A 14016-nucleotide genomic window follows, 5' to 3' on the forward strand; every position below is an offset into this window, starting at 1 on the left:
CGTCTAGTCTAATAGTAACATGGCCATGAAAGTTTTTGCAGGCGATTCATATCAGTATGGAGGTAAGCCCACAGTGGAATAATGCAATAGATTTCGGGAAAAATATGGTAATACTGCAAGTGGTCAGAAGCACAATGCCAGCAGGAGATTAATAGTGTGTGAATGGCAGGATACTCGTTAGAATAAGCTGCTTTCATTATTTAAGTACTAAATATGCAGGGAATCTTGCTTCTATCAATTGATTATGGTCCTGCCTATTATTCACAACAGCATGTTCTGATTAGTGATACATTGTTTACATGAGGTCCAACGCATAGTTTGTCAATAAAATGGAATATCTTTGCAGTATGCAGTTACGTGAGATGGGTATGATGCACCATATTCAATGGTGTAATTGCGCAGTGTGTTGTGAATAGCACAAAGCTACAAGTAAAAAATAGAGTGCTCTACAATATATTTCAATATTCATGCAATATTATGCAGTTTAGAGTTATGAATGAAATGTACTGCTATGCAATGCATAGCAATGCAAGTTGTGCATTGTTATGGGGCAAAGTATGGTATTGTGCAGTGTGCTTATTTAATTACATATTGTACATCAAAACCTTGTCCATTACGAATTTGACTATTCGCGCAAAAGTTATCGAAGTACAGTTGGCCAATCGCGCCCCTGTGGCTCGACCTGTATGCACTGTAACTACACTGCTCGCTCTGATGCTGCCGCGGAAGAACACACAAGCTGTCTTGTCTCCTGTAAAAACCCATTGTGGATTCCAGCCTCCACTAAGGAAGTAAGTTTCAGCCGCAAGATTTTTCTTACTTTATCAATGCCCTTATTGGTTACTTTGCAAATGGCCCCTTAAAGAAAATGAAGTGGAAGTAAATCTAGTGATACAAAATCAGAGGAAGGTGATGTTTCTGAGCGAGTTGAATGACTAGATAGACTTGCTGCATCAATAACCTCGTCTTTATTTTCAGGTTTACTTTTACGCATACGTGTCCAGTACACGTTATTCATTCTTTACGTGTACAAGTTATATTTAACAAGATACAAAATATTAATCATATTTCCATTTAAATACTTCCGGTTTCATGTTTGGGTTGATGTAGGGTAGCATAAAACAAAAGGAGGGGGTGTTGTATGACGAACCGTGAACCAAACCCTATTATTCCCCATTTGCCTTCGATTTTGCAGATCGTGGATTTGCCGATTGCGGCTATTTTCAAGAACGTAACCCCTGCGATGGGCGAGGGTTTGGTGTATGCTATAGTTTGTGCCTTACAATGACAGTGTCATGCTGTTGACGTGGACACGGAATGTTGAGGTCATGGACTGCTCTCAACAGTGGCAGCGTGCTCAGGATAGGCTCGCGGGGCAGCATCTCATGGGGACCGCTATGCTCCAGCCAGGGGCAAGCAACTAATGATGACAGTCATGCTGTGCTCCACTATGTACCATATGCAGTGTATTTAAAACATAGTACATTTATGTGCAGCGTGCTGCATGAGATTGCCTACGCCAAATGAAAAGAAAACCAATACATTCGTCAATTGACTATGCCAAATGGAAATTTTGCCATTAAAAAATGTCTGCAGTTAATTACCAAATTGCAGTATTCTGTGAAGTGGATGTTAAATGCCCTGTTACATCAGACTCTACCGCATCAAACTTTGCAAAAGTAGGCCACTGTATGTTGTTGTCTTGGCCAAAAATTACAAAATGACCTGACAAAAGATTGAAAAAAAAAACTTTTCTTACATAACTAAGGTCATTTGGCTCTCTAATGAAAACAGAGACAAGTAATGAATTTCGCTCGACTGTCACCTGATTTGAGGACATCAATGATTCAATAATATTGGTGCGTGCTGCACTGCGATGCAGTGCATATACAATGCAAGCCGGCTTATTGTTATGAAATGTAGAGCGTGCTTGAAGGAGGCGCTGCACACACCAGCTGTATGAAGGTGCAGGTCAGCTGAGTGAATGGCTTGTTCACAAGTAGCATGTCCTCCGCAACCTGCGTGCTGCGTGAATCCCCCAACTTCTGTTGCTGTGGAGACACGTGACACACACGTAGATTTACACACACACATAGCAACATAAATAACCTGCTAAGCCTGCAACAGACTGCTGGGACAAGTGTTCTTGGTGAGTCCCGATTAAAGCAGCAACAGCGTATGCGAGGTTGGTGTGACTACAAGAATGGATGCCTAGCCATCTTTGCTAATATTTTAGGCAATACACCAGGTATTAATGTTAAGGCTCAACCAAACTACAGGAGAAACCTTGCCACTAATGTTGTACATGCCCAGGAATTACACACAGGCCATCATGATCACAGTGCAGCGAAAACCACTACACAAATTTTGCCCATTAACACCAAATACAATGATCTCCCATTCAGCCCTATAGATCATAGGGGAGAGTGGTGCTTCTGAATGCCTACGAAGGCTGGCATGCCAAAAGAGGGAGTAGGTGGCCAGCACAACATAGACAAAGATCCCCTGTGTAGCCTTAACAGATTGTTGAGGCAAAGGCTGTTAGTGAGCACCTATGAAGGTCGGCATGGCACACGAGGGGGTGGGTGGCCAGCAACACATCCAGCCACCTTTGCCTCCCTTGTGGCGATGATTACACACCACACCAGGTACTCATTTCATGATGAATTGTTCTTGGGGAGGCCCAGGACCGGTTCAGACAATCGTCACAGGTGTTGGTCACCGGATGCAAAGCGTTAGTCTGCTAACTACTGTACTACACACACAAAGATCCAAACATCCCCCATATAGCCTTAACAGACTGTAGGGGCAAGTGCTGTTAGCGAGCACCTATGAAGGCCGGAACGGTACACGAGGGGGTGGGTGGCCAGCACCACGCCCGACCGCCTTTGTCTCCCTAGTGGCAATGTTTACACACCGCACCAGGTACTCATTTGAGGCTGAGTCGACCTAGGGGAGGCCCGGGACCGGTTCAGATAATCGTCACTGGTGTTGGCCGTGAGCGGGAATCGAACCCGGGTCGCCAGGTTCATAGCGCAGCGCGCTAACCGCTACACACACTTAAGCACACACATACACATCATTCCCATTAGGCTTATTACTGCTTGCATTTAAATAATTCCTCAAGCCTGACTGACATCAAATGCCTCGAGTGCACCATGACTGCTGATTGAGCACGGGGCTCTTGTTGCGGAGAGTGCACCGGTGGTGCTTGAGCAATGGGGAGGGGGCTGGCACCTGCAGCGCACGCCGCACCATATCCGCCGTGCGTCTCAGCAGCTCTTGCAGCATCTCCAGCAGTACAAACAGCAGCGGAGAGGCCGGCCTGCTGGTGCTCTCCCCCTCCAGTACCAGCACACCGGCGTCCATGCACGCAGGCACCAAGCGCTCCACCAGGCCTGACGGTGGGGGCGGTTACGGCAAAGCCATCGGCAGGCTGCGGGTGGTGAAGCGCGGCAGGTGGTGGCTCAGTGGGACCGACGAAATCTGTGGTTAAGAGCAGTAACAATCTGGTGTGCAGTTTTAGCCTACCTTGCTGATAGAGTGCGGTCATGTTGGTGTCCTTATTGGCAACCAGATTGCCCAATAAGCACACCACGTTGTACATGCTGCTTCCCAGCATGCTCTCCTGGTGCTCCTGCAGCAGTGAGCAATGACAAAAGTCAACTGCGTGTTTAATGATGTTGAAGAAGCAAACGGTACAGATGAAGATGCTTTGACACGACATGAAGAGGGGATACAAGAGAAGGGGAGGTGACCAGGTGACTCAACTGGCTCAAAATACGCATGAGCCATCACCGATGCTGAGTTCCTGTGTTCAAATGCAGGTCTCACCAATATGTGATTAAACCAGGTTCTTTCATATAGTAAGATTATGGTCTCAGTAGTCATTTTCATATGTAGATGAAAACGCTGAATTAAAGGTTGTATGAAACGCATTTAGGTGATAACTTAAATGAGAAACACGTTCCCATTTTTGCAAAGGAAATGTTTACTCTGGTAGCAAATATGTTATTGTTCATGACCTGCATATTTTTAAACGGCTAATTATCATTTTGCTTAGTACACGGTTGAACATCCACCTTCTCTCCACGTGTTTAACATTACGTTAACTCTGATCAATGTGTGGAATACATTACACCTTATTAGCATCGCCAGAACCTCAAAGTGTGCGATGATGATGTAAAAATATAATTAATGTATGACAAGAGGACATTTCGTACCAAGGAAAATGCTAAAAAGTGAATAATTACTGAACAGTGAATAATAATGACTGACACAGCAGAAAATCTTCAATTCCAAACACCTGTTTAAGGTCCAATTCACATTCCACAGAGATAATGCAGACTGTGTATCTGTAGAGCAGGGGCATTTAATTAAATTGAATGAACTTTTGTTTCAAATATACTTCACGGGATTGGAAGTTTAACTGTGCACACAAAAATAAACGTTGGCTGTATCCATTGGTGCTTAAAATTCCTCAATGCCTTGACAATAGTGTAACCCACGCTACCACATTACCTGCAGATTAGGGATGGCCATAATCGGGGAACGCGCAATTTGTGGCAGTACTTGAAACTCGTAATTTAAAATGTGCGAAAAAATATCTAATTTAAAAACAAAACAAAATTCCACGCTCTGCGTTAACATGTTTTTTTATAGCTACTTATCGCCATTCAGCAGGGCCAATTTTCTGCTGTGGACTGCATAAACATAGCTCTAAATGCATTAATAGGCAGAACTGCGGATGGATCAACACAGCAGGGGTCCTGAGACAATCCCTGCTTCATGAATTCTGAACGGCAAGCAAGGTACTTATCTGCTCACAGCAGACAGCTGCAATAGCTGGGCTCGCATAAGTGCAGATGAGCTACAGTGAGGGAAAAAAGTATTTGATCCCCTGCTGATTTTGTACGTTTGCCCACTGACAAAGAAATGATCAGTCAATAATTTTAATGGTAGGTTTATTTGAACAGTGACAGACAGAATAGCAACAACAAAATCCAGAAAAACGCATGTCAAAAATGTTATGAATTGATTTGCATTTTAATGAGGGAAATAAGTATTTGACCCCTCTACAAAACATGACTTGGTGGCAAAACCCTTGTTGGCAATCACAGAGGTCAGACGTTTCTTGTAGTTGGCCAACAGGTTTGCACACATCTCAGGAGGGATTTTGTCCCACTCCTCTTTGCAGACCTTCTCCAAGTCATTAAGGTTTCGAGGCTGACGTTTGGCAACTCGAACCTTCAGCTCCCTCCACAGATTTTCTATGGGATTAAGGTCTGGAGACTGGCTAGGCCACTCCAGAACCTTAATGTGCTTCTTCTTGAGCCATTGCTTTGTTGCCTTGGCCGTGTATTTTGGGTCATTGTCATGCTGGAATACCCATCTACGACCCATTTTCAATGCCCTGGCTGAGGGAAGGAGGTTCTCACCCAAGATTTGACGGTACATGGCTCCGTCCATCGTCCTTTTGATGCGGTGAAGTTGTCCTGTCCCCTTAGCAGAAAAACACCCCCAAAGCATAATGTTTCCACCTCCATGTTTGACGGTGGGGATGGTGTTCTTGGGGTCATAGGCAGCATTCCTCCTCCTCCAAACACGGCGAGTTGAGTTGATGTCAAAGCTTCATTTTGGTCTCATCTGACCACAACACTTTCAGCAAGTTGTCCTCTGAATCATTCAGATGTTCAGTGGCAAACTTCAGACGGGCATGTATGTGCTTTCTTGAGCAGGGGGACCTTGCGGGCGCTGCAGGATTTCAGTCCTTCACGGTGTAGTCTGTTACCAATTGTTTTCTTGGTGACTATGGTCCCAGCTGCCTTGAGATCATTGACAAGATCCTCCCGTGTAGTTCGGGGCTGATTCCTCACCGTTCTCATGATCATTGTAACTCCACGAGGTGAGATCTTGCATGGAGACCCAGACCGAGGGAGATTGACAGTTCTTTCGTGTTTCTTCCATTTGCGAATAATCGCACCAACTGTTGTCACCTTCTCACCAAGCTGCTTGGCAATGGCCTTGTAGCCCATTCCAGCCTTGTGTAGGTCTACACTCTTGTCCCTGACATCCTTGGAGAGCTCTTTTGTCTTGGCCATGGTGGAGAGTTTGGAATCTCATTGATTGATTGCTTCTGTGGACAGGTGTCTTTTATACAGGTAACAAGCTGAGATTAGGAGCACTCCCTTTAAGAGTGTGCTCCTAATCTCAGCTCGTTACCTGTATAAAAGACACTTGGGAGCCAGAAATCTTTCTGATTGAGAGGGGGTCAAATACTTATTTCCCTCATTAAAATGCAAATCAATTTTTTACATTTTTGACATGCGTTTTTATGGATTTTTTTAGTTGTTATTCTGTCTCTCACTGTTCAAATAAACCTACCATTAAAATTATAGATTGATCATTTCTTTGGCACTGGGCAAACGTACAAAATCAGCAGGGGATCAAATACTTTTTTCCCTCACTGTAAGCGCTTATGCATTGGCCCTGTGTGCAATGCCTTCGACTGCACTATTTGCATCTAAGATATGTGTCAAGCTACATACATTTATATTTGATCAAGCATATACTTTTTTCAAATTTTCTTGCTGTGGTTTTCACACCTGATGATGATTGCTTGTGTTGCAGTCGAAACGCCGTGAGAATTTTATTGTTTCCCTTCTACGTGACTTTACCGAAAGAACCAAGAATATGAATCCCTACAATCACGAAAGCTTTAAATCAAAATTAAAGCATATACTGTTGGGTCCCTGTAAATGCTAGCAGGAAATAGACAAAGCAAAAAGATTGAAAGTATTGTTTTTTCCAGATTTTCTGGAGTACTGGAAAAAGGTGTACAATGTAGGTTTAAATGCTTGCAGAATTACCAGTGGTTGAACTGGTCATGTCTGTTTCCTCAATACAAGCCTATATGTATAAAAAACAGATATGAATGTGAGAAGTCCCAGGAAGAAGGGAAATTAAATTATACATTGTTTCCAGATATAAAATAGAATATCCCAATGTGCTATCAGTGTCCAGACACGTAGTATTTATTTTCAATTTCCAAAACATTTAATAAGCTGGAGCCACACCTGATGAACCAAGATTGGAATTATAATACCTTCAGTCAATTACTTCAAAGACCTGCCTTCTATCACCACAAGACTGAGCTCATCAGCTCTGCTAATGGCTGGTTTGCTATGTCTGTCTGGCAAATCAATCTTTATTGCTGGATTTGACTAAATTTATTTAAAAATAAAGTATTTCTGTATGTTCATTTGTAGCATAAGTTGACCATCAAATATGTATATACTCCGTAGCCAACCATGCTAATTGCACCTCCGATTCGCACGGTTGGCTATGTACCATGTGAAAGAAGTTCAACATACACACATACATATAAAAATCTGCTTTTAATTCAAGTTGGAACCTGAACATCAATGCCAAGGCTTGTGAGGTAAATTTTACATAAACTAAAACAGTATTAATGTAGACATGATAAACGGATAGCTAATGTAAAGCAGCAGAGGAATAATTTGTACATTTGTGTACAGGTATACATTTGTACACTTGGGGGCATGATGACCTGGGGGCTAAGTACAGAAAATATTCGTAAAAGCCACCAGGTTGCCAAACTGTGTAGGCTGCCAAACGGTGTAGGTGAAAATGCAGAGTATTTGGTCACGCCTTCTTGAGATCTAAAAAATGGGCGTACGTCAGTGGTTGCTAGGGATTATGTCATCACTCCAACTATACCAGCCAATCAGCTGCCAGGAAAACAACCCTGCCGCAACATGACCACAGTGAAGTCCCCATGCACTCCATGCATTTATCCGACCTGTGGCTTTACATTGTTTTTAAAAAGTCATTTAGGTGTAATGTTGTGGTCATTTATTTGTGTGAATGTAGATGAGTGTGTGCAATTGTTTGAGTATGTTGCTTTGCGTGATAACTTCTTTATGTGCAGCCTTACTAGGTGCTCATGAAGAGTGTTAAAAGGCTATATATATGGTGGATCTTTGTCCTTATTTATGAAAGTGTGTGTGCATGGGGAGAGTATTTATATGTGATTGTGCACACGTGTGTGTTTGTCTTTGTATTTGTGAGGAGTGGTAGTGTAGCAGTTAGTGCGTGGCGCTACGAACCCGGGGATCCGAGTTAGACTCCCGCTCAAGGCCAACACCAGTGACGATTATCTGAACTGTTCATGAGCCTTCCCTTGGTCGACTCAGTTTCATATGAGTACCTGGTGTGGTGTGTAATCATCACCACCGTAACGGAACATCTTCGCTGGTTAGAAACATTTAGGCTTGACTGCCTATGATCCATCCTGAGCTTAATTAGGCTGGATTGTGTGAGTTCACAAACGCTTGAAAGATCTGGACACAGTCCCATCAATGAACTCCTCCCGCAGGCAAGGCTGCTATTTCTGGGACACTATTTTTTCCAGGGGTGTACTTAACTCCGTGACTGGGGTACCAATCAGTCCAAAATCGGTGCTACTCCGTGATGTCGAAACGCCAAACATTAGCATAAGAAATCCGTTATCGAAAAATTCAACTTTTAATAGTGCATCGTGTACAGCTCGCCGAGATCAGTCGATTGCCGCATCGCCGACCATTAACAGACTAAAAATTACTGCATCACGGACATTATGCAAGAGCCGGGGTACTATGGTACCCCGAGGCACCGCCATGAGGTTAAAATGTCGCCACTGGGGAGACAAAGCGGCCAGGCGTTGTGCTGCCCACCCACCCCCTCATGTGCTGTGCCGGCCTTCATAAGTGCTTGCTAAGACAATTTGCCCCAACAGTATGTTAAGACTATATGGGGGATCTTTTTGTATTTGTGATGGTGCATGTGTGTGCACATAAGTAATGACGAATTTGAAGGTGGTCCCCACCGTCCCTAAGTTTTCACGGAATGTACACAATTTCTCTCACGTAAATCCAGTAAGGAATCAAGAGGTAGGACAAGTCTGAGCTTAAGCATGTTTTTTTTTTAATTGCCTCAGTCGTTTGTAATCAGGCAGCTGGAAGAAGCTGTTTTAACTCTTCACGATCTCAAACTAAACATGACTAGACAAGCCTGTTGACAAACTATTACTCTTGGATTTTCGCAACACTTGTGCTGTCAGCTTTGCTTTGTAATGCTATAAATATCGTATATTAAACTTCCTTTACATTTGAATCATTGTTATCCTGAAGAAAATGCCGTCCAATGCTTAAATGCCTTAAACTATATATTTAAATGTGAGCTACATATTGACTAATATTAATTAAAATATGAGATCTGTTTGTAAAAACTGAGATAAACCCAACACAACCAATCCTCAAAATATGTATTGCACATTGACATTCTACATGGTGGTGAGTGGGTACACACTAATCTCCATTCACAAAGGAAGTGTGCTCAGAGTCACGTGCCTGTTTGCAATTTAGCCTCATTTGTTTTTGTTGGTGCATGGTTGATGGGATCCTCTAATTCATATCAATTTAGAAGCAGGTTTTGCTAAAGTTAAATAAAGGTCCCTTTACAAAGTAAAAGTGCTATGGTTGCTATTAATTATACAGGCTTGGATATTTGTTTGAGAGCAAAGCTTTCTTTCAGGCTGTGGATATCACAAATGCTGTAACTACGGTGTGCAATTTTCTGGCTGATGTAATTCTATGTGAATGCTTGCCCAATTCACACAGTGCAGGGACACGTTTTGGCCATGGAAACATTATTATATATATTTGATTTGAAGCTTTCGTGACTGCAGGAATTACTCTTTGGTTCTTTCGGTAAAGTCACGTAGAAAATAAATAAATTAAATAATAGAACACGCCATTTCGATTGCAACACAAGCAACCGTCATCAGGTAGAACCACCTCTACACGGAGGATGCAAGTTTGTTTTCCCTCTCTCTGTGTGTCTCTGTCAAATTTCACACTTAACTTTAAATTTAGCAATCTTTGGAGATCGTAATCAACCAGACTATGCGTTAACTGTGTGTTAACCGACTCTCTGCGTTGCATTGCATTACATTTCTAAATTTTTGCTAAGTTCGTTTTCTCAAACTTCCTATTTCTCTGTCTCTAAAATTTACCAGGCTTGCATCAGTCCATTCGCTCTTTCTCCCCCCCGGCCGCTTCGGGGTGGATTTCCACACAACTCTCTCTAAAATTTACCAGTCTTGTTGGGTCTTTCTCTCCCCCGGCCGCCGCGGGGTGGATTTCCACACAGCTCTCTCATTGACATGCTAATTTCTCTGCTCCAGCAGACCCACCTCTCTCTCTTTGCCCCCCCCCCTCTATTTAAGGCCTCGACACAGAGGCGTTGTTTCTCTGTGTGTCTCTGTGTTGTCTCTCTCTGCTTGTGTGTCTGTGTCTCCGTGTCTGTGTTTTATCTCTCTCTCAAATGTAGTTCTACCTGATGACGGTTGCTTGTGTTGCAATCGAAACGTCGTATTCTATTATTTAATTTATTTATTTTCAACGTGACTTTACCGAAAGAACCAAAGAGTAATTATGATATATTTGAACTTCAATGGCAATGGTCTAGAATCACATTCTGAAAATACTTTACCACTGTTATAATTTTGAACACTTGCTTTACAAAACATTTCAGGCAATGGGCCTTTTTCACAGCAGACAAAAAGGGAAGGTAGATGTTTTTAATGTATGTATGGTGGCAGCATTATAGAATGCTTTGTCATGCCAAAATTGTGAACTTTGTGAAATCAGTTGGAATACGACTGATATTAGGTACTGACTGTACTTTTCAAAAAGTTATAATATCAATATTTGAAAAATACATTCAAAACAAACCATTGTTTTTTAATAGGATTGCTAGTAGGAAGTTCATGAGGTAGACTAATTCATAAGAGTGCTGTGGTTCGAGTATTCAACCCAGAATTGGAAGGTTGCCAGTTCAAATCCCAGTTGGGGGGAGTTGACAGGACATCATTCCTAGTTTGGAATTCAAACAATGGTGGCCCTATGGATAGACTGGCCACTGCCAAGAAAATATGGAATTTTCACTGTTGGCTAAGTGCTGAGAATGGAGGTGAGCAATGCTCAGCGCTTGTTTGAGCACACACTTATAATAGCTTTGAAATGTGGTGTAACCCTTGATATAATTCAATGAGTAGAAACTATATTGTACCGTTGATTATTTCTACATGTGTAAATTTGGGCCTATACGTGTGCAACATTCACATTTATCACGTTCAATTCCTATTCATATATAAGATATGCTTTGAATTAAGTGTGCACAAGTTGATATAGTTCGTTCAAGAAAAATACAATGTATAGGACACATTTTTTACAAAACCCGAAAAAAAATACATCTGCTAAATATACAAAGCTACCAGTATTATGGACATGTTCCACTGAACCATAATATCATGCCATGCTCTCGAAAAGGCACAAACTGGTTTTCCATGCTCAAAATGCCAGCCTCCTGGCAAAATATGCACACTGCCATCTGTGAATTATCATGTGAAAATGTCCACTGTGCCAGCACAATAGACAGGGAAACTCATCAGCGTCTGATGAGATTCACTGCGAGGTGTGGTATGCACTTATATGTGAATTGCCTGACGTGTTACATTTCATGGCAAGTTAACAATACACTCTGTTGTAAAATGAAAACTATTTAACAATGATGCCAACAAAACATCAGCTCACTCATTCGCTCATGAAGACTTACTTGCTGTGAGTTTTGAACTACATCATGTAAACGCTGGAATATATAATGTTGTGTATTTATTAATTAATTTTAACTCTCTCTTGTGGAAGTTACAAAACAAGCATGTCTTTACCTTTCTATCTGAAACGAATATGTTAACAGCAACATTGAGAAAAATACACAAAACAAATAATTGCATGTTACAGGTACATTGTATTTGAATATTTTAACCCATGCTTGTTGTTTTTACACAAATGATATTATCTCAACACAATAGAAGATATTAATTTACACTATTATTGCATGGCAGTATTAACAAAATGTGCATATTGACAACACTTAAAATTACATGTGCCTACCCCGAATTACACTATAAGCAAGGTATGTATTGCATGTTCTTGGTGCATCCTGGACAGCCATACACTCCAAGGAATTAGTGCAATAAATTATCCTTTCAAATGCCATTCATATAGATAGGTTGTTTAGGAGGGAAGACTTGACCCCCTTCTCTTGCATGTTTGGAACCGATCAGGCTACAGCTATTTGCCTGCAAGGGAATTGTGCTACGAGTGGATGTGTTCTTTTTGTCGGACAGGGATGCAACGTGAAGATCGCTCACACATGCCAATACCAGCCTGCCCAATGTGTTTGCTAGCCAGTGCATGAACGTTTGTGTGCAGGGAGCGGTAGTACAGTGGTTAGCGCGCTGCGCTACGGATCCTTTAACCCGAGTTCAATTCCCGCTCACGGCTGACAGCGGTAACGATTATCTGAACTGGTCCTGGGCTCCCCCTACATCGACTCAGCCTCAAATGAGTACCAGTTGCAATGTGTAAACATCACTACTAGGGAGACAAAGGCAGGTGGGCAAGATGCTGGCCACCGCCTCCCCATGCCTCATATGCTGTGCCGGCCTTCATAGGTGCTTGCTATCAGCACTTTCCACAACATTCTAAGGCTATAGAGGTGAACTTTGTCTTTTGTAAATGTGTGTGGGTATATGGCTACAATCCAGGTGTCTGTGTACTTATGTACTCACAGAGATGTGTGTCTGTGCATGTTCTAATGGGAGAGGAAATATCACGATTACTGAACAGAACTACGATTATTGTGATCCACAATAATAATTCCTGCCAATACATGTCAAAAGAAATTCGTACTTGTGCTTGGTATTGGCCTTCCCTTTGTTGATGACCCCTAATGAGTATCAATTGTGAATTACACATCAATGTGGAGCAGCCAGCTCAGCATATAAACTCACTTGCAGCTCTATCCCCTAACAGCTTAACATGACCGTTTTTTCAGGAACATTTGTGTCCAAGTATATGCATATATGAGAGCATTTGCAGTGTAGTGGGTGTAGTTGTACTAACAAACTATTAAAACTATTTTTTATTTTACCAAGGCCCACTGAGCTATTACAGCTATTTTCAGAAGCTACCTGGCCACAAATGATAGCTCGACAAAGTGGCTTATCACGTGGAAATTTATAGCAGCCAAATACTCTAAGCACATGTTTCTAAATGTTGAGGGAAAAACCGGAGGACCCGGAGAAAAATTCACGTGACCACGGAGAGAACATGCAAACTCTAAATATACAGGTGTCAGAGTTGGGATTGAATCGACGATTTCCTGTATACCTGGAGAGGAAGTTAACATCTCACCACCGTGGTGCCCAATCTCAGCATCAAAAGTTTGATGCCTGAACATGCACATCAGTGGCAGATTGTATCTAAACTTGTCCCACGTATTGCGTTATTCGATTGCCTGGTGTGGTTTGTGAACATCCATACTGGGAAAGCAAAGGCAGCCAGGTGTGGTGTCAGTAATTCTGTCCCTTCATGTGCTTTTCTGACCTTAACAAGGAGTTGCCAACAGCATTTTCCCCTGCGGTCTTGTAAGGGTAAATGGATGATCTTGCATTTGTGAGCAGGTTGGCTTGTATAGAAGCATAGTGGACCATCAACTGATTAGTCCTGTGTTATACTTCTTGCAAAATTGGTATGAGCAAATTACACGTATTAGCACAAGCACCATGTCCGCACGTGCACCAATCTGTCTTCTACCCTGGTTCAAGCATGTGTGGGACAGAACACCAGTGGCAAGTGCGGGTGTGTCTCTGCATATGCATTATTACTGTCAATGCTGCGGATGTTCTGCGTGCCGTCATGCATTTGTGGGACACCGTGGCTCCTGTGACGGAATCCGCCACATTCGTGTGCACGCTGCGTTGCCTGTTTGCATGTGCTGCAGTTGAGCTGCAAGACCCGTGGGTATGCGTGTACATGCGCATGCGAGTGTGGGTCTGTGTGTTTTTTGTATGCTTTGGCAAGCGAGTGGAGTGGGTGTATCGGCATG

At 42.5% G+C, this 14016-nt stretch overlaps 1 protein-coding gene across 4 annotated transcripts in view; it reads right to left on the reverse strand.

Moving 5' to 3' along the window:
• The window catches only part of ULK4 (unc-51 like kinase 4), an 86541-nt gene that overhangs the window by 12951 nt on the left and 59574 nt on the right, over nt 1-14016 (reverse strand). For all 4 annotated transcript variants that reach the window (XM_032959493.2, XM_076071312.1, XM_076071311.1 and 1 more), the window contains 3 exons: nt 3532-3637; nt 3238-3398; nt 1953-2051 (listed from right to left, as the gene is read on the reverse strand). In XM_032959493.2, the coding sequence (XP_032815384.2) occupies nt 1953-2051; nt 3238-3398; nt 3532-3637 (366 nt within the window). The remainder of the gene's footprint in view (nt 1-1952; nt 2052-3237; nt 3399-3531; nt 3638-14016) is intronic.

This window comes from Petromyzon marinus, chromosome 2 (assembly GCF_048934315.1).
Source record: "Petromyzon marinus isolate PM22_M1 ecotype Great Lakes invasive population chromosome 2, UKy_Petmar_22M1.pri1.0, whole genome shotgun sequence".
Taxonomy (NCBI): domain Eukaryota; kingdom Metazoa; phylum Chordata; class Hyperoartia; order Petromyzontiformes; family Petromyzontidae; genus Petromyzon; species Petromyzon marinus.